At 46.6% G+C, this 25,228-nt stretch overlaps 1 protein-coding gene across 1 annotated transcript in view; it reads left to right on the plus strand.

Annotated features, from left to right (window-relative positions):
• LOC119448849 (condensin-2 complex subunit H2) overlaps positions 1-25,228 on the plus strand; it is a 146,686-nt gene that overhangs the window by 89,588 nt on the left and 31,870 nt on the right. Inside the window, exons 15-17 of the mRNA XM_049666525.1 lie at positions 1,552-1,628; positions 4,979-5,068; positions 5,971-6,123. Coding sequence (XP_049522482.1) covers positions 1,552-1,628; positions 4,979-5,068; positions 5,971-6,123 — 320 coding nt within the window. The remainder of the gene's footprint in view (positions 1-1,551; positions 1,629-4,978; positions 5,069-5,970; positions 6,124-25,228) is intronic.

Consider the following 25,228-nt stretch of genomic DNA (forward strand, 5'->3'; position numbering starts at 1 on the left):
AAATAAATACTATGTTTTATCCTTACTTTGCTTTAAAATTTTTGCATGCGAACCAAAACCGTTATGAACCGTTACGGAACATTTTTTTTTTTTCTTTCAGGATCAGAACCTGAACGGAACTTTTTTCAGTGGAACGAAACTAAAACCAGAACGAAACACATTTTGTTCCGACACCCTGGTTTTCCATGCAGAATAATTGTGATATTTGCGTGATATTCAGCGGGCGGGTGTCTCTGTCCCCACAACCGGTATAATGTAAAACTATTCCAATTTGTTTTTATGGCCATATGGGTGAGGTCTCAGCCATTTTGATCTACCACGAAGAGATAATGGCGGATTTGGAATAAAATGTAGCAGTTTTGCCCAAAAGGTGAAGCATCGATTGCGATAGCAAATTAGTAGACAGCTATACCAAGGACAGTAGTTTTATCGGCCATATAACTTTGTAAATATTCGCTTACTAACCAAATTAACAAGCATGGTGTGACGCGTGCACAAACAAACATGAACACATCGCACTCGATGGCCGCAAAAACTCGCTGTCAAAACGCTGGAGTGAGGAAGCTCGGCGGTAGCAGCAGTGAGCGAATTGACCTTCGTGCTGCCTCTCGCTTCAACGCAAACTAAGTGATGAAAAAATGGCTCACACGAAGCTATCAACACTTGCACTCTTTCCCCATGGGCGATCGCGGGTTGCTTTCAAGATAGGGCCCACGCAGCTGCGCCATACGCAGCAGTCTGGGCCCTATAAAATGAAATTTTATCTGCTCCAAATTGCTCCAAAATGAAATTTTGTCTGCTCCAAGCTGCTGCAAAGTGAAATTTTGTCTGCTCCAAACTGCTCCAAAATGAATTCAGGCAGTATCACCCCTGTCAAATACGTTAGCACTCAGTATTCATGTTGATATCTCAAATGCTTGCTGAGCCCTTGCTCTACAGGGCCAAATGTTTGTCTTTAAAAATGTGCCTCATCTGCCTCCATCTTTCCGTGTCCATTCCTGTCCATTCCGTGTCCCTCTGCCTCTGAATGCTAAGATCACGATGATGTCACCTTATTTTGCTACCTTCGGCATTCAAGAAATGGGTATCGCTTTCTCATTTTCTCTCTCGGAAAGAGAACAAACGTGATCTGCAAACCTTCTTGCTTGCTTTGCACTGTGACAGCCATGCTGCATCACTCCCCCTCCCCAACAGTGTGTGTGTGTTCCTCTTAAATGTTATCCTTGCCGGGACAAATCTCTTTCAAGAAGTTCTCGAAGTCTTCAGCTGACACCAAAGTGCTGTGCATTTTGTGTGTTCCTGTTAAATGTTATCCTTGCCGGGACAAATCTCTTTCAAGAAGTTCTCGAAGTCTTCAGCTGACACCAAAGTGCTGTGCATTTTGTGTTTGCGTTTCATCTTCCTTAGCAATACAAACATGTTTAACAAGGTGCTCCTGGTTCTCATGCATTCATGTGGCCCCAGTGGTGCTGTTAGATAATGCACTGAAGTGACAGTGCTCTGTTGTAACTATTTTTTCTCATGCTTTCAATGAATTCACTCTTCATTCAGGCCCACCTCCGTCGGATGAGTCCACAGAAAAAGACTCTTACGAGCAGCTGGTCCATACCTACCTGCAGGAGTTCCATGTAAGCATGTTACCAGATCACCTATGTCATAGGCGTTTCGCCCTTCACTTTGTCATGCATTGCAATTGTGGCAATATGGTAAACCTCTGTTATTCGAAGCTGTAAAATCTAGAAAAGTTTCCGGATAAGCGGAGTTTCAAGATAAGCAAAATCATGAAAATAAAAGCCCGCTAGCCGTGCATGGACTACATGGAGCCTCTCTGAAATGTCGCCAGTAATATTCTCGGTCACTTTCACGCGCATCCGAACCATACTCGTTGGCACCTACGGTCAAAAGCGTTACTAGCTTTTTACCAAGACGGCTTGCTTGCCAAGTAGTTGAGACGATTCCAGACATCCAAAAAGCTGACACTGCTACTTTCTGCATCGTAATGAATTCCGGAAAATTTCACTTTGCAAACCGAAACTTTGAGCTGCGAAAGAGCGCAGTTGTCACGCCTTTAGCAGACGACCAGGAGTGAAGCAGCATTTATGCCTCCCTGTCACACGAGCATGAAGTGAGCGTCCTTATCAAGCCACGATGTGGCTGAAACGCACCTCCATGCCACATATTGCTCCTGCGGTGCCTCAGTAGCCAGCAGTAACTCGACATTGTGTGCTGCCATGAAAATGTAGCTTATAATACCATCCCCAGAAATGCGTCGCTCTGCAAGACGGGAACAGAGAGAAAAAGAAAGGAACTGGTCGAGGTAATGGGAGAGAGCTTAGGCTGTAGGGAGGCCAGCCCGCATGCTTACACCATTGACTTGCAACATTTCATTTGCTTTCATTTCCACTACTCCAAATCCTCCTTGAAAATCCTTGTACAGTAGGCTTCTGTTAATATGACTCCGTTTAAATGAATTTTTCGGCTGATTTGATCCCGACCGACGGTCCCGGCCAGTGCGTGTACATTTCAATGGGCTCAAATTATCGATATTTCATCCTGTAATTGGCGAAATACTGCCATATAAATCAGCAGTGTGTTACAATGTTTTTTACAATTTTTTTTCTGCCACTTGTTTATTTCGGCTCACCAGATAATTTGATAAAATTTTATTGGTCCCGTCAAGGTTGAATTAGTGGAAGTCAACTGTAAAACACTCGCTGGATGATGCTGTATGACTTAGTGTACAAACTAATTTTTTTATGGAGCATGATGAGGGGCCCTTTGATGGGGTACTAAAGGCATGCATTGGGTCTAGCTGGAGACAGATTGCGGTCTTGAAAATCATAATTGTTTGTCGTACACTGAATCGTAACTGAATTGCTAAGGCAGTTCCAACTGTAGACAGCGCACCTCCTGAATGCGGTCGATAGCCCGAGGTAAAAAAGGTCCATGTCGGTGCAGCGTATGAATCGGTGCACTGACATGCGGGAATAGGCTTCTAGTGGCCATCGTCATCTTCATCGGCCGCCTTTTTACGCACTCAGGCGCATGGGCATGCGCATGTGCCTCGTTCCTCGTGCTGCGTGGTTAGGTTAGAAAAATAGAAGAAGAATAAAATATAGCTTCTTCTGCTCCTGCCATAGGCCTGAACGGTTCCTTGTTCTTTTGCTCGCCGACACACGCATTATTATAGGGAACCTAACCTCGGTCCCTATAGGCTTATGCGAGGCTCGCCCAGCAAGCGACGTTCAGAAAAGGGCACAACGTTGCGCCACTCCGCAGTTCATTAAGGACGCTGTGGTTGGGTGCATCAACTCTCCGGCCTGGCGCAGAGAAGGCTCGGAGGTTCATTACCACCAAACACGGTTTTATTAATCGGAGATACTCCACGTACGACTGTCGCATCTTGCAGGCAAAGTGTGGGCGGCTGCCGTGCTAGGCTAATCTGGTAGTGGTGCACCAAGCACAAGAAGTCATGGGACTGAAGGTCTCACGTCCAACTGATAACGGTGCTGTGGACTACCTGCTGTGGCTAGTAAGCGGCCACCAGTTGGTAGCTGGGGGTAGTCCAATCAAGGCACGCCGTGGTGATGCGTGCTTGCACGGGAAATGCATGCTAGCCATGTTGCCACTAGGACAGTACTGCTGGAGAATCAAGTTTGTCAAATGGCTGTCATCACACTTAAATTGGAGATGAGGCACAGGAAGGCACGTCGATCCCTGTTTTATAGGCCACTTGATGTTAAATGAAGCAAACAAGAGTGGCGCCAAAGACTAACTTTATACAGTGAAACCTCGTTAATGTGACCCTCGTTAATTCAGAAAATCAGATAATTTGGACTCGTTCTTTGGTCCCGGCAGGCATATGCATTATTTAGTGCACTCAAACTCTCGCTAATTCGGAAGTGTTTGGCCGTGCATCAATTAATTCGGACAACTCTCGGAGCTCGGCAAGCACGGAGTGCCGCTGATGTGTGGCACAAAAATGCAAAAACGGTGCTACAACCGAAATGAAGTGCATGGTGAAGACCGCATTGTTATAGTCGCTAGTGGAAATCGTACGTGAATGACAGCAGCACAGGAATGCTTCTTCCCAATTTGTGCCTTTAAAGCCTTTATTCTCGCATTTACTGACCCGCATAACACCAGGTCGGCCGCGAGCCTTCACAACTGCATAGTCGCCATCCGTGGTCGTGTCAATAGCGACTGTGGTTTCGTCCGTTGTTGCAGCAAATGGTTGTTTCGTTTTGGCTCGGTGCTTGCGTCGGCCGCATGCCTTCAGAATCGCAAGGTCGCCATCCATGGTCATGCGCATCAATAGTGGCCGCAGTTTTGTCCCCAGTTTTGTGCGCAGCGGTTGCGGCAAACAGTGGTTTCGTTCTAACTTGGTGCAAAGCTGTCGCGGATGAAGAGCAACCGGCTACATCGCGATCGATGGATGATCTGTTGGCGACCAGCTCACTGGCTAAAAAATAATCGGGATGTGTGCACGGTAGTAAAAAGCATCTCGGGTGAAGTCGTGCCGCGACCGCGCTGCAAAAGAAGTTGCGAAGCCTTCGCTGTGGCGAGCGTTAAACATTCACGAGATGACAAGAATTGCAGCTGCCGCGCTGCTTTTGTGCAAAACAAAAACTTGACTTGCTGATTAGTTCAGTAAATAAAGGCATGTTGATGTAGCAAGCATTTGTTTATTGTTTTCTTGATACCCTCAATAATTAGACATTTGGTTAATTCAGACATTTTTCATGGTCCTGTGAAATTGGAATTAACGAGGTTTTACTTTGCTCAACAAAGACTATTGGACGGGTGTAGCTGAAATCGGTTTCGGACAGCCATCCTCTTTTATGCATCAATGCCTGGCTTGTAAATACATTCTTACGCATGATCCCTTCATTATTTGCTCAATGTGATGATATATGTACTAATATTGAATGTATGCCATATTGTGATGTATTGACATGCTGTTTTTAAATGTTTGCAGGAACCTTTGTCGGAGTGCCAGCTCTCTGACCTGCAAAAGAGAGTGGCTGATTGGGAGAGTCGAATCAGGCCTATGCTCGATATTGAAGAGGTAGGGGAGGACATCAGCTCACATTTCTGGCAATTTTAATTTTTGTATTTATTTTTGCCTTTTTCTAATGACATTCATTTACATTTCCGAAATACAGTTCACACCCGTTGTGACTAATGCTCATTGTGCAGCACAAAGTATTTAAAAGTAGAAATAGTATTCTCAGGCATGGCACAATGTGGTTGGAAAATGCATCTGACCCATCATGACGATGTCTATATAAACTGAGCAAGCTGGAATTCCCTGCAACGAAATGATGCGCGCTGGGCATTGTTAGAGGTCCAAAAAAAAGTTTCGGTTTTGACTAGCTGGTTAAAAATTTTCACTTGCAAATGCTCCTGAGTTAAATATGAATAACCGGAAAGCAAGTGCCCCATTAATACAGGAAGTGCGTTTAGCTGCAATGGCCTCTTGAAAGAAACAGACATTTCCTTTCATTACTCACGGGAGCACATGCCGCAAAGGCTGCCTGCTTTTTGATTTGAATAAACTTTTGCCAAATACATTCTGTGTATAGACACACAACAACCTGTGTGTCTCGTTTATGCGGTCGTCCCTTGTCTATAATGCATTGTGATTTACGTGCATTTATGCATAGGCAGTGTCTAAAACGTTGCATTTGTGACGTGTCTCTAGCTCCGCAGTAGCTTCCTGCAAATGCAGTCATCAAATGCATGGCCTCTGAGATTTGCTTCTGTTGCACAATCGCTGGGTGCATATATTTGGACACCACATGCTAGTTTCACATGCTAGTTTCACATGCTAGCTTCACATGCTAGCTTCACATGCTAGTTTTGTATCTGCACATTGTCATTCTCGGTGATAAACCCCATGTCTTCCTTCACTGTTCTCTGTCTTTTGGCATGCTGTCCGCGACAACCGAGTTGTGCATTCGCTTGCAGGAGCGGGAGAGTTTCAACATTCGCACCTACTGCAATCGAGTGCTGGACCATTTCTCTGACACGCCATCCAAGCAGACCCTCTACTTCCGCCAGATTTGCAGGGGCCGACAGGTATGGGAGGTGTCTCGGTACTTCGCCTCCACACTGCAACTGGTGAGTGGCTTTCTCGTACCCATGCTTTGAGATATCTGGACCAACTTCTAGAGGTAATGTCTTCGGGAGCTGCAACTTGTCAAAGTGCAAACAGAGTGGGAATGATCGTTGGTACATGGATTAGCCTAAACTTGGTTGTTTCGGTGTGATCTGGGAAGCTATGTCTCGTGCATAGTGTTTCCTTGAAAAATTACCAGAGGGAACTGTGGCGCTAGTGTCTTTGGGAGCTGCAACTTATGACAGTCCAGTCAGCATGAGAGTGATGGGTAGTATGCATGTATTTGCCTAAGCTTTGTCCTGTCTTCAAACGACTTTTTAAGTTAGAAAATTATACATTGTCTAGAAAATATGGTTTTAAACGCTATTAGCAGTAATTACCGTATTTTATTTTGTTGTATAACCCACCACCGTTTCAAACCTCTGTAAAACGTTTTGAACATTTATAAACACAAGGAAGTGCTCCAAAAATACTTTCCTTTGAATGTTTACTCGTCACCGCTCACACTGTTGCTCTCGCTTGAAGTGCGGTCAGTAGTACTGTAGACAGTATCGTCCATGTCCTATCTTTGGCCAGCAGCTGTCTTACTCAGCTCTTCTGTAACGCTGGTAACTTTCAGCTTCTCCTGAATTGTAAAGGACTGCCATCAAGCGCAGCTCACTGATCAGCGTTCTGGTTCGCTAGCGCAGCGTGCACATTTTATCAACTACAGCAACGTGGCAGGAATAAAGGACACACGCTTGAGTGCTTGAGTCTGGTTTTAACAGTTCGACGAGAAATGGTGACCCAAAAAGGTAACCCACCTTTGCCAAGAAATAAAAGTCTTGACACCTCGGAAGACGCTGTAGTTTGAAAACAAAAATGGTTGCCCCTGCAAGCACCTTGCGTGAGCGTTCCCACTCTGAAGCATCGCAAATCTTGTGGCTGATTTTTCGATGTCGCTTGCAGTGGCTGTCAGTTTCGGAGCTGTGCTGGCAGCCAGCCCATGATCGGGAAGCGGACCAGCATAAGTAGCGTAGTTCTTTTTTCTTGTTTATTTGGTTTTGTTGCCATCATGCATTATACTATGTAGGTTTGTTCGTTTTCGGGTAAAACCTGATTTTACCTGATTTCTACACCCCAAACATGTTTCAGGAGTATTGGGTTAAACCTGATTTCTCCTCTATTCCAAAATCACATACCAACCTATTCTTTTTATGCTGCACGGAGTTTGAAGACACGTGCTAGCTATCCTGCCTCGGGACAATGAAATCCTGTTGGCTTAAGTGAACTCCAGTGACCTATAGTTCATTTCACAAGCTGCGTACAGCACTGTGGTTGTTACATGGCTCTCAACCAACCGCCCAACGAGCACGCCTAACTCTGAGTTAGTAACTCACCATGACATTCCATGGAGGCCGGCTGAAGAAAAGCAACATTAGGTGTTGGTGAACCAGCTTTTCATGAATAAAATGTTTGATTTCCTAGAAGTGAACAGTGCTCTTTACTGTCATTATTACTTATTAATTTCTAAACAACTGCCGAACTTCTGAGTAGTTGCTGGAAAGCCCTGATGTCCCCCCAATTACCAGCTTGAAACAGAACCCTAGTTTTAACGCGTTAGCATTAAGAACTCAAAGTACAGTATAGACCACTTATAACGTAACCGCTTATAGTGCAGGACTGCATATAGTGCGGTCTTTTCAGACTCCCGTTAATTTTCCCATAGCACTCCATGTATACACGTATCGCTTATAGTGCAGTTGCGGGAAACGAAATACCGGTTACAGTGCGGCTGCCTGGGAGTACGGAAGTCAGCGGAGACGGCGAACGCTCCCCTCAAATGGGCGCCCCAAGGAGTGATCAAGGAAGAAAGAGACGAAGTGGAGGAGAAGGGCACGTGGTGCGAACGAACAGCCAGTGAGGCTGAAACCAGAATCTTGAGTGCGAGTCGAGTCGTGAAATATCACGGCGCACATAGCGAGCGAGGGCCACGAAACGGCCAATGCTCGCTTCACGATAACGGCAGTAAACGAAACTTCAGCGAGCGAGCGAGCGGGCGGCGCCGGCACGGCACGGCGAAGGGCGCACGCGGAGACTGTGGAATGTGAGGGAGGAGGGCGGCAGGGAGGCAGCTTTCGCCATGGAGGTAAAAAATACTAGGAGGGAGCATCACGTGATTTCGCTAGCCTCGGCAAGCCAACCTCCTCTAAAGCCGCCCCTCCCTCTCTCAGGGGCCCCGTGCGCGGTGCCTTTTGGGTAGGAATAGGCCCACAAGGTTGCCGGAGCATTCGTGATTGTTTGGTACGTGGTAACTTTTAGTGGCGCCGGCTGTCACAGGCTTGGAGGCCCGTATGCGGGTGATGGTTTTCTGCTACTGCGCGCGTCGTTCTTCGCTTCAAATGCAATGCCTTGAAACGTGGAGCAAGACTGGGGCACCTGACTCATGAAGACAGAAAATTTTCAAGGCGTCACTTGCGCTTACCACCGCGGTTAGTGTAAAGCCCCTACGGTTAGTGGAGTTGCCAGCGCTCGCGGCTCGAAACCCGTCCAGACGCCCGAGTGTGGTCTATTTTTCCCACGTACTCAAGTTTCATCAAATCAGCCGTTGTGCACCTTAAGCTGTGGTGTGTATTATCTTGCTAATTTTTCGTCCCGCTGTCTTGCACCTAGAAAGAAACGAGATGTGTTGAGGGAAAATTTTTTTATTGTCGCATTTTCGCTTAATAAAAGGCTCTGGTGTGCGTGTTTTATTTTGAGAGAAATAAATAGCATTAGCCCGCATTCTAAACGCCGAAACTCCGTCGGAGGTGTCGCCGCGTTATTGGTTCGAATCAACGAGATTCGACTGTACATTGAATGCAAACGTTCTAGCCGCATTCCTCGACTGTCGCATACGCGTGGCAGCTCGGTGCACATGTTTTGCATATGTGCGGGCCTTAAAAATTGTTGCTTTGGTTATAGTGCGGTACCACTTATAGTGCAGATATTCGCGACTCCAGTGACTTACGTTATAAGCGGTCTACACTGTATTAGGTGCTTAGTACATTTGTAAGTTTAACCCAAAAATACCCAAATTTCGGAATGGTTCCACAAAAAGCCCATTTCTCCCCGATTATCAGCTTGAAAAATAGCGCCCGATTTTTACTCCCTGAATTTTAAAAAATACACAACCCGAAAACGAGCAGCCCTAATTATATGCCCATGTGTCTCTTTAAAGTAGTACTGACACAAAAATTTTCAGTCTTGATTTTTCTGCTGTAATAAGTAGCTAACGACCCAGTAATCACGGCGCGAAACCTCATTTCCTTCAGAGCACGACAAGTAATTATTTGGAGTCTTGTTTGTAGCGACCAGTCCAACTTTCGGTTTCAGAGAGCAAAGATATGGGAAAAGAGGGATTGTAAACACTGTGGGCACGCGATCGCACAAGACTGTGATGTGCGCAAGCCAGCGCGCTCACCAGTGCACGAGCTTCGTGTTGCTAGTTCGTCTGCCGCGAGGTCTGTTACAAAAGTATCCGACCTTATTATTAGTATTTTTTAAATTTTTTTTGCGAACACCTGATGGATATGAAACAAGCGCGCTTGCATCAGCCGACCTTGAACCTTTGTGCACATGCGCGAATTTTTTCCCACCTGCCAATAGCGTCAGTCACTGGGACATATAGCGTTTGAGTGAGGTAGTGCGCAGTGCTCTCGTCGTTTTTTTTTTTTTTTCTTTGCAAGGAAAATGACGGAGCGACTGGAGCAGCATCAAATTTTGCCAGAAACTGGGCGGCAACCAAGTGGAAACCATTGGGAAGATTCAGACGGCTTTCGGTGACAATGCTATCAGCAGCACACAGATTAAGGAGGGGTACAACCGGTTTAAAGGGACACTAAAGAGAAACCGGAAGTTGAGCTTTAATGGTAGATTATCCCATCACAATCACAGTCATACCATTCTTACGGCGAACAGATGTTTAATAAGCGAGAAAATAGCGAAAAACTGAAGGATAGGTGCTGATGCCCCTTCGAATTTCCCACGCTACACGTTCGTGATGTCGGAGATTACAAACGCAGGCCGGTTGCGATTAGTTGAGAGCGATTTATCGCTGTTAATAACACGCAAAATGAAATACACCTTAAACGTACATAAACAGCATTTGCCAACTTTTTAAACCGTTTCAAGCAAGGAAGTACAAGTTTAGCACAAAATTAAATAAGAAAAAATGGCATGGTGATACATCCGGTCGTGATAGTTTCGTAGTTTCGTTTTTGGTCCATGCATCATCGCGCGCGCCTGTTCCGCTCTACGGTGTTTGGTTGCGTGTTGCGTGGCTCGAAAAACATTGACTTCACGGGAAACAGCCAGAAAATGCCTCGTGTGTGTAGTGTTGAGGGCTGTATAAATGGCCCAAGGCGCTTGCTCAGGGGCAGCGGCAGTGTTGACTCGATTGTGTCCTTTCATGTGGTATCGAGCGGTGAGCCCCGGCTCCCCGGCGTTCGCAATGGCTCAGTGCTCTGCCGATGATAAAACGGCAAAAAAGCCAGAGAAACCGATGGTGTGCTCTCTGCATTTCTCGCCCTCGGATTATGTGTATAATCCTGCCCTCGGAAAGTATCTTGGCGTGCCCCAGAGGCCAGTCCTTTCTCGAGCAGATGTTCCCTCAATGCGGCCTTCATTAAACCCCCTGCCGGTGCCTCTACAGCAGCAAACTGGCGGCTCGGTGAGTGCTGACTGTCATTAAATAAAGCCACGAAATAACCATACCGAGTCGGAAACATCGTTGCCTGGCGGACCGGACACACGCCTTCCGTCGACGAAAACGAAGCTCTACTTTCCGCCGGCTGGGCCGGTGGCTCATCGCCATCGCACGCGCAAACACCTACCGCTTGAGCACGGAGGATCATTTCGCGCTCTGTTTCACACAATATCGCTGAAATGCAGTCCTGCTTCCCTGGCGAGCTCTTCGTTGCAAGGGTCAGCGGCAGCAACGGTATCCATCGCAGCGAACGCAAACGCAGCGGCCATGCAGCCATGATGCAGCCAGCGCCTCGGCCGTTTACGCAAGCGGTGATGTATCATGGCGCATTCTGATTCGCTGAGAGCAATGAAATCTGTGACGACACTGCTTCAGCGCCAAATCAGGGGTGAGAGAAATTGAGTATGAGATATTTGGTCTTTGTTTACGAATTTCTCCGCTAATAACTCATATTTTTGCACCCAACAAAAACTGCATGCATTCCTGAAGGTCCCTCTTTTATTCCAGCTGAACTTCCTGTTTTTCTTTAATGTCCCTTTAAAGACGGCCGCACATCGGTTTAGAGCGAGCCACGCTCCGGTCGGCCATCAACATGCCGAAATGACCAGGTCATTGCCGAAGTGAACGCTGTGGTCATGCGGGACCGTTGTATGGCTAACCGAGAAATTGTGGAAGAGGTGGGCATCAGCGCTCTTTCTGCACTTTCCATTTTGACCGAAGATTTGGCCATGAAGAGAGTTATGGCAAAATTCGTGCCGAAGCTGCTCATGGTGGAGCAAAAGCAACTTCGTGTTGAAGTCTCACAGGACATGCTGGATTCCACAAACAGCGACCCCGACTTCATGAACACCATAATCCCAGGTGATGAGTCTTGGGTGTACGGGGACAACCCGGAAGCCAAATCCCAGTCATCACAGTGGAAGCATTCCACGTCACCAAGACCAAAAAAGACCCTCCAAGTGCGCAGCAGCGTCAAAGTGATGCTGGCTGCTTTCTTTGGCTCCCACGGTGTGGTACACCACGAGTACGCACCACAGGGTCAAACAATCACCAACGAGTACTACAGGGATGTCCTCTGTCGCCTACGTGATGCTGTGCGGCGCAAGAGACCGGAGTTGTAGTCAACAGGAAATTAGCGCATCCATCACGACAGTACTCCTGCACTTCCCTCGCACTTGATTCAGACTTTTTTGGCGAAAGACCAGACTCCTGTAGTTCAACAGGCTCCTTACTCTCCTGATATGGCCCCTTGCGACTTCTGGTTGTTTCCCAAAATCAAGAGGCCATGGAAAGGAGCGCGATTTCAGACAAGAGAGGACATTATGGCTGCAACGACAGCTGAGCTAAATTTCATTCCGAAAGAGGCCTTCTCGGAATGCTTTCAACGATGGCAGCACCGCTGGGAGAAGTGTGTGGAGTCCCAAGGAGACTACGTTGAGGGTGATTAGGTTTCAAACGCTCCAGTTTTTTTTTCTTGGCCAAAGGTTGGATACTTTTCTAACAGACCTCGTATGCCTACTTGTGCTTTGCGATGTCGTCGCCGTCATAGTCATCCTCGTTTTCGTCGTCCAGCAGCGACTATTCGGGAGTTGCCACCGTATTAGACGTGGCCAACCACTTTTGATTTGATCCACTACAAATCAGCGACTCGGAATGTGCAGCCTGACAGCTATATGAATATGCATACGCACCGCTACAGGTAGTACGAACCATTCGTCAAGGGCGCTTTGGGAATGAAGCATATTCCGGAGCAGGACACAAGGCAGGGTAAAAGTTGGCACAGCATCAGGCTTGGGGCTACGTAGTTTTGGTGGAAGATCATCAGACTGCTCTAAGCTCAGCAGTCGGCACGCCTCGAAGTGAAGTGAGCAAATCTGGCTGCTCTTCAACGGGGTCCTTTCTAAGCGTCCAGTAACATGCACGAACTGGGACCACTTCTGCCACTTATCGACGCCAACGGCAGCGAACAAGCATGCCAGGTGAGCTGGTGATCGCTGGGAAATGGTATAGGCCTAGCTCGCTGGCCGTCTGATCCGGGGCCGACGGCCCTTGCATCTGCAGCTCGTAATAAAGCACCTATATTCGTCAACACAATCGGAGACACAATCTCGCCAATGCTATTCACTGCATGCTTAGAAGAAATATTCAAGTGCTTAGACTGGGAAGGCTTAGGAGTGAGGATCAATGCCGAATATTTCGGCAACCTTCGGTTTGCAGATGACATTGTCCTATTCAGCAATAATGGGGATAAATTACAACAAATGATGGAGGACCTTAATCGAGAAAGTGTAAAAGTGAGATTGAAGATTAGTATGCAGAAGACAAAGATAATGTTCAATTGGCTGACTAGGGAACAAGAATTCAGGATTGCCAGTCAGCCTCTAGAGTCTGCAAAGGAGTATGTTTATCTAGGTCAATTACTCACAAGGGACCCTGATCATGAAAAGGAAATTTACAGAAGAACAAAATTGGGTTGGAGTGCATACGACAGGCATTACCATATATTACTGGGAGCTTACCACTGTGATTGAAAAGAAAAGTGTACAATCATTGCATTCTACCAGTGCTAACGTATGAGGCAAAAACTTGAAAGTTAACAAAGAATCTCGAGAACAAAGACCGCACTAAGAGCGATGAATGAGAAATGTTAGGCCTAACGATAAGATACAGGTAGAGAGGTGTGGGTCAGAGAGCAAACGGGGATAGCTGATATTTTAGTTCACATTAAGAAGAAAAAATGGAGCTGGGAAGGCCATGTAATGCGTAGGATGGATAACCGGTAGACCATTAGAGTTGTAGAATGGATACCAAGAAAAAGGAAGTGCAGTCGAGGACGGCAGAAAACTAGGTGGGGTGATGAAGTTAAGAAATTTGCAGGTGGTAGTTGGAATCAGCTAGCACAAGGCAGGGGTAATTGGAGATCACAGGGAGAGGCCTTCGTTCTGCAGTGGACATAAATATAGGCTGATGATGATGATGATTCATCAACACAATCAACGTCTGCACATTTATGTCGCTTATAACTGACAGTACAATTAGATTTGCCAACGTCGTTGGTAGCGATGAGAAATTACGTTAGCAAGGCGAGGCACTTCGTAGAGACGATTGCTGCGACGGCTTCGCTGACTGCTTGTGAGCCAAAATCACACCAGCGATTTACTATATCGCACAACGTTTTATAACATGCACACTTCCGAGGTCACTTTACTGTAAGAGTTATCTCGTGTCAGAAACGATTAAGCCGATTTTTGTGCCGCCGTCAGCGGCGAAAGAGGCCAGGGGCTCAGCCAGGGAGAAAAGAAAAGCATCGGGACGATTGGAGGTGTGAGACACTTGCTCGCCGGTCCCAACGGCAGCGCAAATTTGTGCTGTAGTGTTTTCTCGGTTATTTACATTCACTGCTTGATGTCAATGTCGCGAGGTGCTGCGCGTTGCAGTTGGCTGCACACAGATACTTTAAAATTGATTTTAGATATGTTCTAAGCTATATTCGCCGCTGATATTTTGTAGACGATGTGTGTGTGTGTGTGTCCACCTAAGTCGATCTCGCCAGTTATCTCGACTTCAAATTTTTGTGTCAGTAACTTTTGTGCGGTCCAAAACTATTTTGCCAGTTTATAGCGCCGCGATGAAAACTACAAACTGTGGAAGAAAAACTCATAGGATATTTATTTTTTCTTTTGTATTCTGCAGGCAATTCCTCTACCGATATTTGAGCAGCGTGTAATACCGCTCGAAGCATTTTTCTGGGTGCAGGCCAGGGTTGTTACTGCAGGTTTTGCAGAAAAATACAGTTTCCCTCCTGCCTCCATTTGTTTTTCGATCGCTACAAACAGCACAGTCTTTGATATTTCGGCCTGAGAACTTGTAGATGAAATGGCTCCTCCCATCTAGCCTTTCCTCGCACTCCTTCGGCGCAGACGGGCCCCGATTTTTGGCTCTAGCCCTCACGTCACCCACCAGCTGTTGGTAGAGGTTGCGGCAGTGCTGCAGGTGTCGCTGTTCTTTCTCAGCATGATTCTGCAGCTGTGTGCGCCTCAAAATAAAGCTATTTACAATGGAAACCTCTAGAAGCTTTCACTAAATGTGCCACCGTAAAACGCACGTGATAAAAAAGTGGTCATGCTTCTCAGCGAACCGCGTGAACATGCTGTTCCGCGCGCAAGTGAGAACGCTCTGGTATCCAGAAGCCGTGCTGAACATTGTGCTGCACTCTAGTGCAAAGAGAAGTAAACTTCAACAAACAAAGTTTACTTATCCCTCAAGAGATGACGCATCGTGTTTATTGCGCGCGAACGTGCTGTTCCGCGCGCAAGTGAGAACGCTGTGGTATCCAGAAGCCGTGCTGAACATTGTGCTGCACCCTAGTGCAAAGAGAAGTAAACTTCAACAAAGTTTATTTATCTCTCAAGAGATGGCGCATCGTGTATACAAAGAATGCGCACGAATCGCGGTTAGAAAAACCGCGAAATTTAACCCCTGAACCTCCTTGTCGGGCACCGGACCGCTACGGCGTGTTGCGTTGTCGGGCCCTGCCTGACACCGGACCGCAAAGGGTTAAAAGCTGGGAGTAATTTGTCTTTCCATGTGTGACTGTGCCACTCTTGGGAAAACAAGGGGAATGTGGGAGATGGCGATTCAAGGCGATGAGTAACACGAGAACAAGGTGAGAGCAGGAGCCAACGGTTCGACAAGTGGACTTGTCTTCTTCAAGGCCTTGAAGAAGTGGCCTTGAAGAAGACAAGTCCACTTGTCGAAATGCTGGCTCCTGCTCTCACCTTGTTCTCGTGTTACTCATGTGCCATTCTTGTCAGAGAAAGACGGGTTTCTTCAATGTTGTGCTGTAATTTCTTTTCTTTTTTTTTTTTTGTAAAATACTGAAAAGACGTGATGTGCAGCGTAGACAAAAGGGATCTGCTGTCCCTTGCCGCACCATGCGATCCCCATCGGGGAGGGGGGGGGGGATGCGCACTTTCAACTGACGGCACGGCAGGCAATAGAAGGGAGCCACATTCTTGCAGTGTTCCAAAGCGGAGTTTGCAAACTGATCTTGGTTCTAGTTACGTTGGCTGTGATGGCATCCGCTGAAATGCATACACAGATGTGCGGATTTAGGGGAGAACTGGAAATTTTTGGAGGACGCTTAAGCTTCACCTTTAAGAGTGAGGCGCGATGGCATTCGAAGATCCCTAGCTGCTTATCAGGCTTCCTGGCAACTGCAACTTTCTTTTTTCTCCAACTTCACCTCTGCGCGCAGCTGCTGAGGAGGCAAGCACCATCTGGATGATGTTTTTGCAAGGAACAAACTGCGGTGCGCCGTTGTACGAATAGTAGAAATGCTTGAAAGGGGTTTGTGTTTGAGTTTCCGTGTAAGAGAATGATGTTCTCTCGTATATTCAAATTACAATCCGACGCTAGCACGTCTGTAGGTTGTAGTTAAGTCGTACTTTACAATTTTTCTGACTTTGAGAAATTCAATTAGTTCACTAACTCCTCTGCAACACGCGGAGGGCCTGCGTGGTTGGGGTGGTTAGGGATGATTTATTGGGCCACGGACACTGACACCGACGTCGGATTTTCTGCGACACGGGCCCTTTAACGCTATCGCTTTAAACCACCAACTGGGGTGCGAGTACGGAACCAGCAGCCAGCACTGTGAGGACAAAGTCGGCCAGGTGGCAATCCTAGTTGTTTGTGCAAAAATATGAAATGTATGTGTACTGCCACTTAATGCCTTCATCTGTTTAAACAAGTATTATTGCATGGGAATTTATAAAGTGTTATCAACACAGGCAGAAGAACGTTTCAAGCCACAAGCACGAAGGTTCAACATATCCATGTGCTATACCATCATTTCCATAGTAGCTAAACGATTGCACTGCCAGAGTTTCCTCTTGTAATGTTAGTAGGAAACTTGTTTAATACGAGTAGCATCCGTGAGCCTTTTTTGTGGACGGAAAGAGTGTTTGTGCCATAGTGTCTTACACGAGGCATGTGCTGGCCTCTCGTGGACACCAAACTCTGCTAAAAGGCGTCACTCGTTCTTGAACTGCTGAAAACTTAAATCACATCATTGTAGTGGTGGGTCACATGGTATCGCTATTTTTGGCCATTTGCTCACACCACCATTCTACTATGGTATTTCAAAGATCACCATACTTTCCCTGGAGTAAGAAATTATTTATGCTTTGTGATTTTGCCATGACAGTACTACTTTGCAAGCGACATTAGAGTGCCTGTTTACAAACCAATATCTTGAAAAACAAAGATATAAACTAGAGGTGTGCGAATATCGGAACATCAACCAGTCGAATCATATAGTGAATGTTTGAATAATTCGATTCGCAGATCGAATGCAGTCGAACCCGTATCCACACATAACAAATAATTGTTTATATGGATTAGCTGTAAAATCCCCTTAAAATTTTGTGTATAAGAATTTTATTTTATATATCAAATTGCCTATATATCGAACTTTTTTGTGATCCCTTTCAGATTCGAAATATCTGGGTTCGACTGTATCTACTATTCGCTATTTTGAATATTCGATATATTCTAGGTAGAGACCCGTGCAGTACCTTATGTCACTAACACCACGGAGCCCCTCTTTCGTGGTGCTGCCCAAGTGAGCGTATCACTTCGTTTTTGCCGCAAAAGGAGCACCGAGCATGCCACGGACGGGGTGGGCCGTACTGTCCCACGCAGTAGCGGACTTCGTCACTGCAAGTGCTCCCCGACGTCGGCCTGAGGCGGGGATTGCACACACAGCTCCCAAACGCCGCAATTCGCAGAACGGCGGCGCGACAACTGGGGCTGCCTCTGTCGGTACAAGGTTCGTCCTGTTTGACAGGGCCCATCGAAATGATAACGCAACCCGGACAGAGGGAACGGCAAGAAAAGTGGCGCGTATTTTGTAAAGTGCGAAAGCTTGTGCAAAGATCGCGCTGATTAGCTGCCGATAAGCACGCAGATCGTGTTGGATATGTGGCAACAATCTTCTCGCCGCTTCAACAGCCATAAATCCAACCCACACGCTGATCTCGGGGCCAATAATATGATAAGCCACCCGTAGCCACCCGAGTAGCACGTGAGCGTCGCACGAACTTACTGTGACCCTGCAGATTTCAGAATCTTTGACAAGTGGCAAATGACTCCGAACCTAACAATGAAACGATGTGAACAGCTCCTGCTCTTTACTGTCGCCGAAGGCTACGCGTGAGGCGGTGATCAAGTCGTGTGATGTGTGGTCCTTTCGTCTCTCGAGCAGATTGGCCTCACGATAACCCACCTGCCGTAAAGTTAAGATAACCCTTCTGTATTTTGGAGAAAAACTGGAAAGAAAAACTTTCAAAGCAATAAATAAATGATTGCCGCAGAACATAGGTCCACTATTAAACTGAGAACTTCATTGGTATTCAGTACAACAGAACGTCACTAATTCATTAGTTTCAGAGGGAAAAAAGGCACTTGATTCTATAACAAAAATTTTATTAATAAAGAAGTATTTTCCAGATCTTCATACACATACTAGAACTGAGCTGTAATCAGTGCTGGCATACTAATTTGGCATTTCCTTTAATAAGAGTAGACTGTACTGTAATACCTTGATTTCTGTGTACCTATGCAGGATGCATACAGGTCCTTGAAATCCTTGAAACCCTTGAAATTGAAAAGTGCGTTTTCAAGGCCCTTGAAAGTCCTGGAATATTTTTGCTTCTTTGAAAATCCTTGAATTTCGTGAGCAATGCACTCTTGATATCGACATTGCGACCTCCTTTCTGGGGTAGATCGGCGTTGAACTCCCCACGTATGGTTCCGTTTTGCAGAACTGTGTGGGAAAAATAAAAGGCTTCACCACGTCAAACCGCGAACGGAGCGAGAGACCCGTGTCGCGCTTCGGTGCTGGCTCGGTTGGCAGTTTACGCTGCTTTCCTCACCCTATCGTTCGTTTCACTCCTTGCCCGTCGGTCTGCCTTGTGCCACTTTCACTCTTGCGCGCGAGGTGAAGCTAGTGAAGCTAAAGAGAGCTGTAGTAGAGCAACTTTACCACTGATGCTCAGTGCCTTTGGGTGGAGGTTTGTTATAATATTATCGATGATAATCTAAGTGCAATAACATTACCGTATTTTCCGTTCTATAAATTGCACCTTTGTATATAAGACGCACCCCCCTCAAAACGGCATTTATTCCGAAAAAACAAAAACAAAACGTGTATAAGTCGCACGGGTGTACAAGACGCACCTCTTCTTTTGGTAAGCGACTTAAAAAAGTTACAGTGACTTCTTGCTCCGTGAACGCGGGTCATGCCCAAGCGTATGGGTGCCATATATTGCCACTCCAGGCGCATTTCTGCCGTCGTGGTTGCCGTGATGATCCGTATAAAGTCCAAGGGCGATAACATCATCCCCGCACGCCGTATGCTCTATTATGTGCGAATGAAAGCGTGCGACGGTGAGCCGAATCGAGCGCAAGGGAGAAAAGCGGGAAGGCAGCCCGGGAGGAATGGGGGGGGGGGGGGAGGCTGCCTGTACTCTCGGAGCAACTGTGTAGTTTGCGCAGCGGCGCCCGCCATATCTTGACAGCGATCTGCAGATGCGATGACTTCGCGGTCCATCGACTCGCGGTCGGCCTACCGCCGCTTGCGTTGCTGCACTATCCTTCTCGCATGGCGCTCAGGCCCGAACTTGATCACAAGAACCCGGCACCTCGATAGCGCGCACAGAACCCGTAGCAATTAAGTCAACCAGTGCGCTTCGCGTGGCCATAACATCAGGTCCGATTTTGACGGCAGTTTTTCCGGGAAAAAAAAAATGTGCATAGGTCGCATCGCTCTATAAGACGCACTTACGAAAAGTTAAGAAAAAAAAAACGCGTCTTATGCACCGGAAAATGTAGTATGCTGAATGTTTTGGAAATGTTTGATGAACCAACCCAGCTAATGCTGCAGAAGCCTGAGCAGCTGTTGTGAGTGTTCGTTGTGTTAACTTTTAATATTGCGGACTTGATAAATGATCAAGACAAGGTATGTTTTACAATATTGCAGTATACATCTATTTGTTATAATATAATGGATGTGTAGGAAAACTACACCGAATGGTTTGGAAATGTGCGGTAAACTTACCCAGTTAATACTGGAGAAGTCAGAGTAGCTGTTGGGAGCATTCATTGTGTTTTGTGCACTTCTTTTTTTTTTGTATTGTGAACTTGCAAAGTGATCAAGGCTAGATATTATTAACATCATTGTGACATACATTAATTTATTTTTATTTTAGTGCAATAACCCTATGCTGAATGTTTTGAATATTTTTGGTGAACTTTACCCAGCCTATACCTGAGAAATCTCAGCCGCTGTTGTAAGCGTTCATTTTGTGTTGTGATATTGAGAAGTTATCAAGGCTAGACATTATTATTATAATTGTGATACTACATTTATTTATTGTAAGTGCAATAAAATTGGTCATCTTTAGAAATGTTAGAGTAAAGAAATCCTACTTTGGATGCCGCTTTGAGTCCTTGAAAAACCTGTGGCAGGTCCTGGAAAGTCCTGGAATGTCCTTGAATTTTTGCCTTAGAAACCTGTACGAACCCTGCTCCCGAGCATGTGCACCACCATTTTTTAGAGTGCAGCTCTGAGGCGCCCGTTCCCGCGTTGAGTGTCGGTGTCGCTCGCCATCCTCAGCGTAACCAAACGAATGAGTGCATCAGGGAATGAAAGACGGCAATAGCAAAGAGAGCGCAAGGCGAAGGAGGAGGGTATGGTGAAAGCGTGAGAAGTGTAGTGCCCTGGGAACTATAGCTACGAGATGGCACCACAATAGTGCACGTCATTTGTTCACCAATGAAGCCAATGATAAGGCAGGCGGCGAGCGCGTCCACAACTGCATGAGCGGAGGCCTGTCTACCATGGGTGCTGTGAATTGCACCCACGCATCACTCACGCGCTGCCTCTCGCAATCTCCTGATTAGCGAGGCAGTCGCGCCACACTTCGCCCTGTTTGCAATGCGCTGCACGAGGCAGATTGTCCGCACCAGCCAATATATCACGAAATGAAAACATGTATAGAGCTGCTCTCAAATTTCGCGTTAGGAAGTATCGTAATCGTTGGTGAATATTTTTTCATCCAAAATTATTAATCATAATATTTTTCTAAATTTTTTGATATTCAATATTCAATTCAATATTCAGTTTGTTTTTCTTGATTCGATTCACTATTTCATTTGAAATCTACTATTCAGTGTTAGCACACCCCTAATTGAAACCCCGAATCTTTTCTAGCTGTAGTAATAAAATTAGCTAGTACTATGTCCCTGCTATATTTAATGATATAAGTGAACATAATATGCTCTATATTTCAACAAGATGGGAAATGATAAACAAAAGAGTAACATTTTGCATTACTTGTTCTTGCTTGTTTCTAAAATGCTTTGAGGTAATATTAGTTTTTCTCTTAATTCCTTGCTCCTGCTAGAAAGGAGTTTTGCATAGGTAATAGCTTCTCTATGTCAAGACGATGCGTTTGTGTACGGTTATGTGTGCTGCAATTACTTTCAGCGCTTCGTTAAATGCCAAGTCAGGAAACAAGTGCTTTGTGCTTACGCTAACCAGCAGTCTATGCATACAGTTGCCGATCGATAATTTGGACAAGCCTGATTATTCCTTACAGCGTGCCACTCAGTAATTCAGGATCCGCCTGTCATGACTGAGATGAGCAGAAAGAGCAATACAGTCGAGTCCCGCTACAATAAAATTAACGGGACACGCGAAAAATTTCGTTGTGGAGGAACTTCGTTGACGCGAAATTAGTATGTATATACGTGCGCCAAACGGCAAAGCTGCGAACGAAACCGAAACCATTGTCCGGGAAATCTTCGCGATGGCGTGGGGGCAAAGGTTGAGACGTACCGAAGGTGATCAATAGAGAGTCAACTTCACCAGAGAATGCATATCGCGCCGCTTTTACAGCATTTTTCGTACATTGCGGCCGACACCTAACTCAACACGCATATCCGGCCAATCACAAAACACTCATTTTGTGGCACATGCATCGTAGCAATGAAGCGGTTTGAATTATCACAATTTTATTGCATATTTATGACAAAGTTGGCAAACTTGGCAAGCTTGCGCTTACCGGAAGTTTTGTTCCCAGAAGTCTGTCTGCCTGGATTTTTTATGCTTCACGGGAAGCAAAGGCATTACGCGAGTCTTACAGTCCATTAAGAGAGCCATCGTAATGTCATTGTCGTGGGCTCTGATAACTTTTAAGGTCAGGTCAAAAGGATCAATTACTTTCAAAGCAGTCGCCGGAGTCAGTGTGTCTAGCAGGTTGACATTTTCCCCAGACGACGAGATGTTGGCATCATTTGGACAACAGCGGCTGCGGTGCAGCCGCCGTATCTTGAAAGAAATCTGCGCTGTGCAGGCCTCATCTTCAAAGCAATCTGCGATGTGGGCAAAGTGCAATTAGTGCCGGTAGAGTCGTGTGCGCTGTGCTTTCGAGGTTTATTTCGCATTGAAGCAAGAGACGGCACGGAGGTCAATTCGCTCGCTGCTATTGCTGCGCCTTCTCATTCCAGCTTGTTGACACCGAGTTTCCACGGTCATTGAGCGAGATGTGTTCATGTTTACCTGTGCGCGCGTGACACTGTGCTTGGTAATTTAGTTAGAAAGCGAATGTTTACAAGTTTATATGGCCGATAAAACTACGATCCTTAGTTCGTATAGGTGTCTACTAATCCGCTATCGCAACGATGCTTCGCCTTTCAGGCGAAACTGCGAAATTTTTTCCTTCTGCTTTCTGCCTCGGCGATCATATGTGCCTTCTCCCGAGAGAGAAATTTATGCTTCTTCGTTGGCATAGCCATTTCAACCAGACACACACACACCACAGAAAACGGCAGCGATTGTGGTGATCCCGTGCAGTCTCGCGCAGGTGCGTGAAGACCACGCGTGGCTATGGATTGGAGTGGCATAAATCGGTACTTTGAACTTGATTTTGTTCGCGAAAACCTCTTTCAAGCGGACACACGATTCTAGGGGTGGGACTCCTGCGCCAATTGCGCCATTTTGATACAAACCCAGATTCCTGCGCCAAACTGCGCCAAACACTGAAAATTGACTGAAATTGTGCCACGCTGCCCCAGAAAGGCTTTGGCATCTGTGCTCCAGCAGTGGCCGCGAACAGCAAGCAGATTCGTTCTCCGAAAAAGAGTGCGGCCATTCACATTCCGCAGACCGCACGACGGCGCTTCCCGCACGACGGCGCTTCCCGCACAGTTTCTCGTGATTTTCGTGCTTTTAACACTGGACCTTTCAGTGCTTCTGGCAAGTGGCCGGCACGCACGCGGCCACTCTCGGCTGTTGTCACTGCTGTCGGAAGGGCCAGGGCGGCTGTATTTAGAGTGTACTAGAATACAGTTGAGTGGGCCGAGCAAAGCGGCACTCCCTAGCTGAGGCGCAAGATAACGAAAAGCAGGCTTAGGGCACTGCGAGCGAACTATATATTAGGAAGGCGCACGCTGCCGTGGGTTCCGTGGGCGGCCGTCTCTGTCCCTCAGGGCCAATAAATCCTAAAAATATTCCAATCTGTCTTTATGCCCACATCGCCGAGGCCTGAGACATTTTGACATATCGCGAAGGGCTAATTGCGGATTTTGTAATAAAAAGTCGCAGTTTCACCCGAAAGGCGAAGCATCGATTGCGATAGCAAATTAGCAGACAGCTATACGAAGTAAGGATAGTAGTTTTATCGGCCATATAAGCTTGTAAACATTCGCTAACTAAATTAACGAGCATGGTGTTACGTGAACACAAGCAAACATGAACACGTCCGCGGAAACTGGCTGTCTAATCGCTGGAGTGAGCTTCATGCTGCCTCTCACTCCAATCGAGCTAAGTGGCGAAAACACAGCGTGCACAAAGCTATGAGCGCTCGCACTCTGTCCCCATCGCAGATCGCTTTCAAGACAGGGCCCGCACTGCCGCGCCATACTCAGCAACCTCCCCCCCCCCCCCCCGGTGCCTTGCGCGTGACCAAAGACGGTGCGCTTCCTCCCTTGCGCACGCGAGACTGAGCCGTCATCGTTGGCTCGCCCTCGCACCCTTTTACTCGCACATACAGCATACGGCGCGCGGCGACGGTGTTATCGCCCCTGAACTTTATTGATCCTCTTTGCAGAGCAGTTTGCTTTCGAGAAACAAGATGGCGCTTTCGGCGGCGCGCCATACGTTCCCTCATTGAATGTGCACGAATACGAAACCATTACCGCTTCTGCCCTGTTTCTGTGCGATCAGCTGTCGGAAATGCAACTAGGTTTTCCCTCACGCACTGTGCTCCATTCATGCTGCTAAATATGGACCGGTAGATTGAAGACGTCTGCAGTAGCTGGCTGCAAAAATAGTGGCATATTAAGGAATGGAAGGAATATGTATGTCATAGTTCACAGACCGTTGCTACATACGGACAGCCTCTGTTGCCGGCTCTTCTCAATTTACGACTTTCCTGGTGGATAAAAAAAATCACTCTTCACAAAAATTCATGTCAGCGTTTTATCGCTAACCTCCAGAGACTTCAACCCCGAAACGTCTGCAAGAGTGAGTACCGCTCGTTAAACAATGACAAAGGGAGTAGTGCCATTTCCTGGCATAGTAAGTTTAGCGCACGTTATCTGCACACATCTACCCCAACCCGCACGCAAACTTACACACACTGTGTCGCCAACGTATTAAGAATATGTGAATAGGCGCACACTTGAATCAATGTGCTAAAGCATGGGTAACAGTGATACACCAACAGCACATGAACAGTCGAAGCTGAATGTTTCGTGACGGTCCACAGTAGTAAGCGAGTTACTATAGCGATACTACATATATGCTACAAGCTATTACAAAGAAGAGAACAGCTACGTTTTAAGCCTTGTGTGCAGCAAGAACAAATCTATTGCAACTGGACACACCTGAGAGCAATTACGCAGAAAATAATCAGCTAGTGACCGCACTGACGAACTTCAGAGTCAGAAACGTGACAAGCCGCTGCTTCTGAGTGTTTGCCAAATAAAGACCGAAGAGCAGAACACACTGATTCTTATTCAATTCCTAAGCAGAAAGCTAGGATAGCTTGGAATACATTGTTAGCCTCGTTTTTAAAACAAGCTCCATATACGCTGCTCGCGCCGTTTGGACAAAGCTTAATGAGCTTTGAAAGCACTTTTACATGTCCTCTGAAGCTGTGGCCAAAGCTTTGTGTTGACCACCCAGTCAGCGTGGACGATATCTTCCGAAACAGAGGTTTCCTGAGCCGCACCGGGCGTCATGTACATCCATTGTAAACACGGAGGCAACGGATGCAGCCGAGGCAAGCAATGGACGCATCACCACATGATCA

The sequence above is a fragment of the Dermacentor silvarum genome, chromosome 4 (assembly GCF_013339745.2).
Source record: "Dermacentor silvarum isolate Dsil-2018 chromosome 4, BIME_Dsil_1.4, whole genome shotgun sequence".
In the NCBI taxonomy this organism is placed as follows: domain Eukaryota; kingdom Metazoa; phylum Arthropoda; class Arachnida; order Ixodida; family Ixodidae; genus Dermacentor; species Dermacentor silvarum.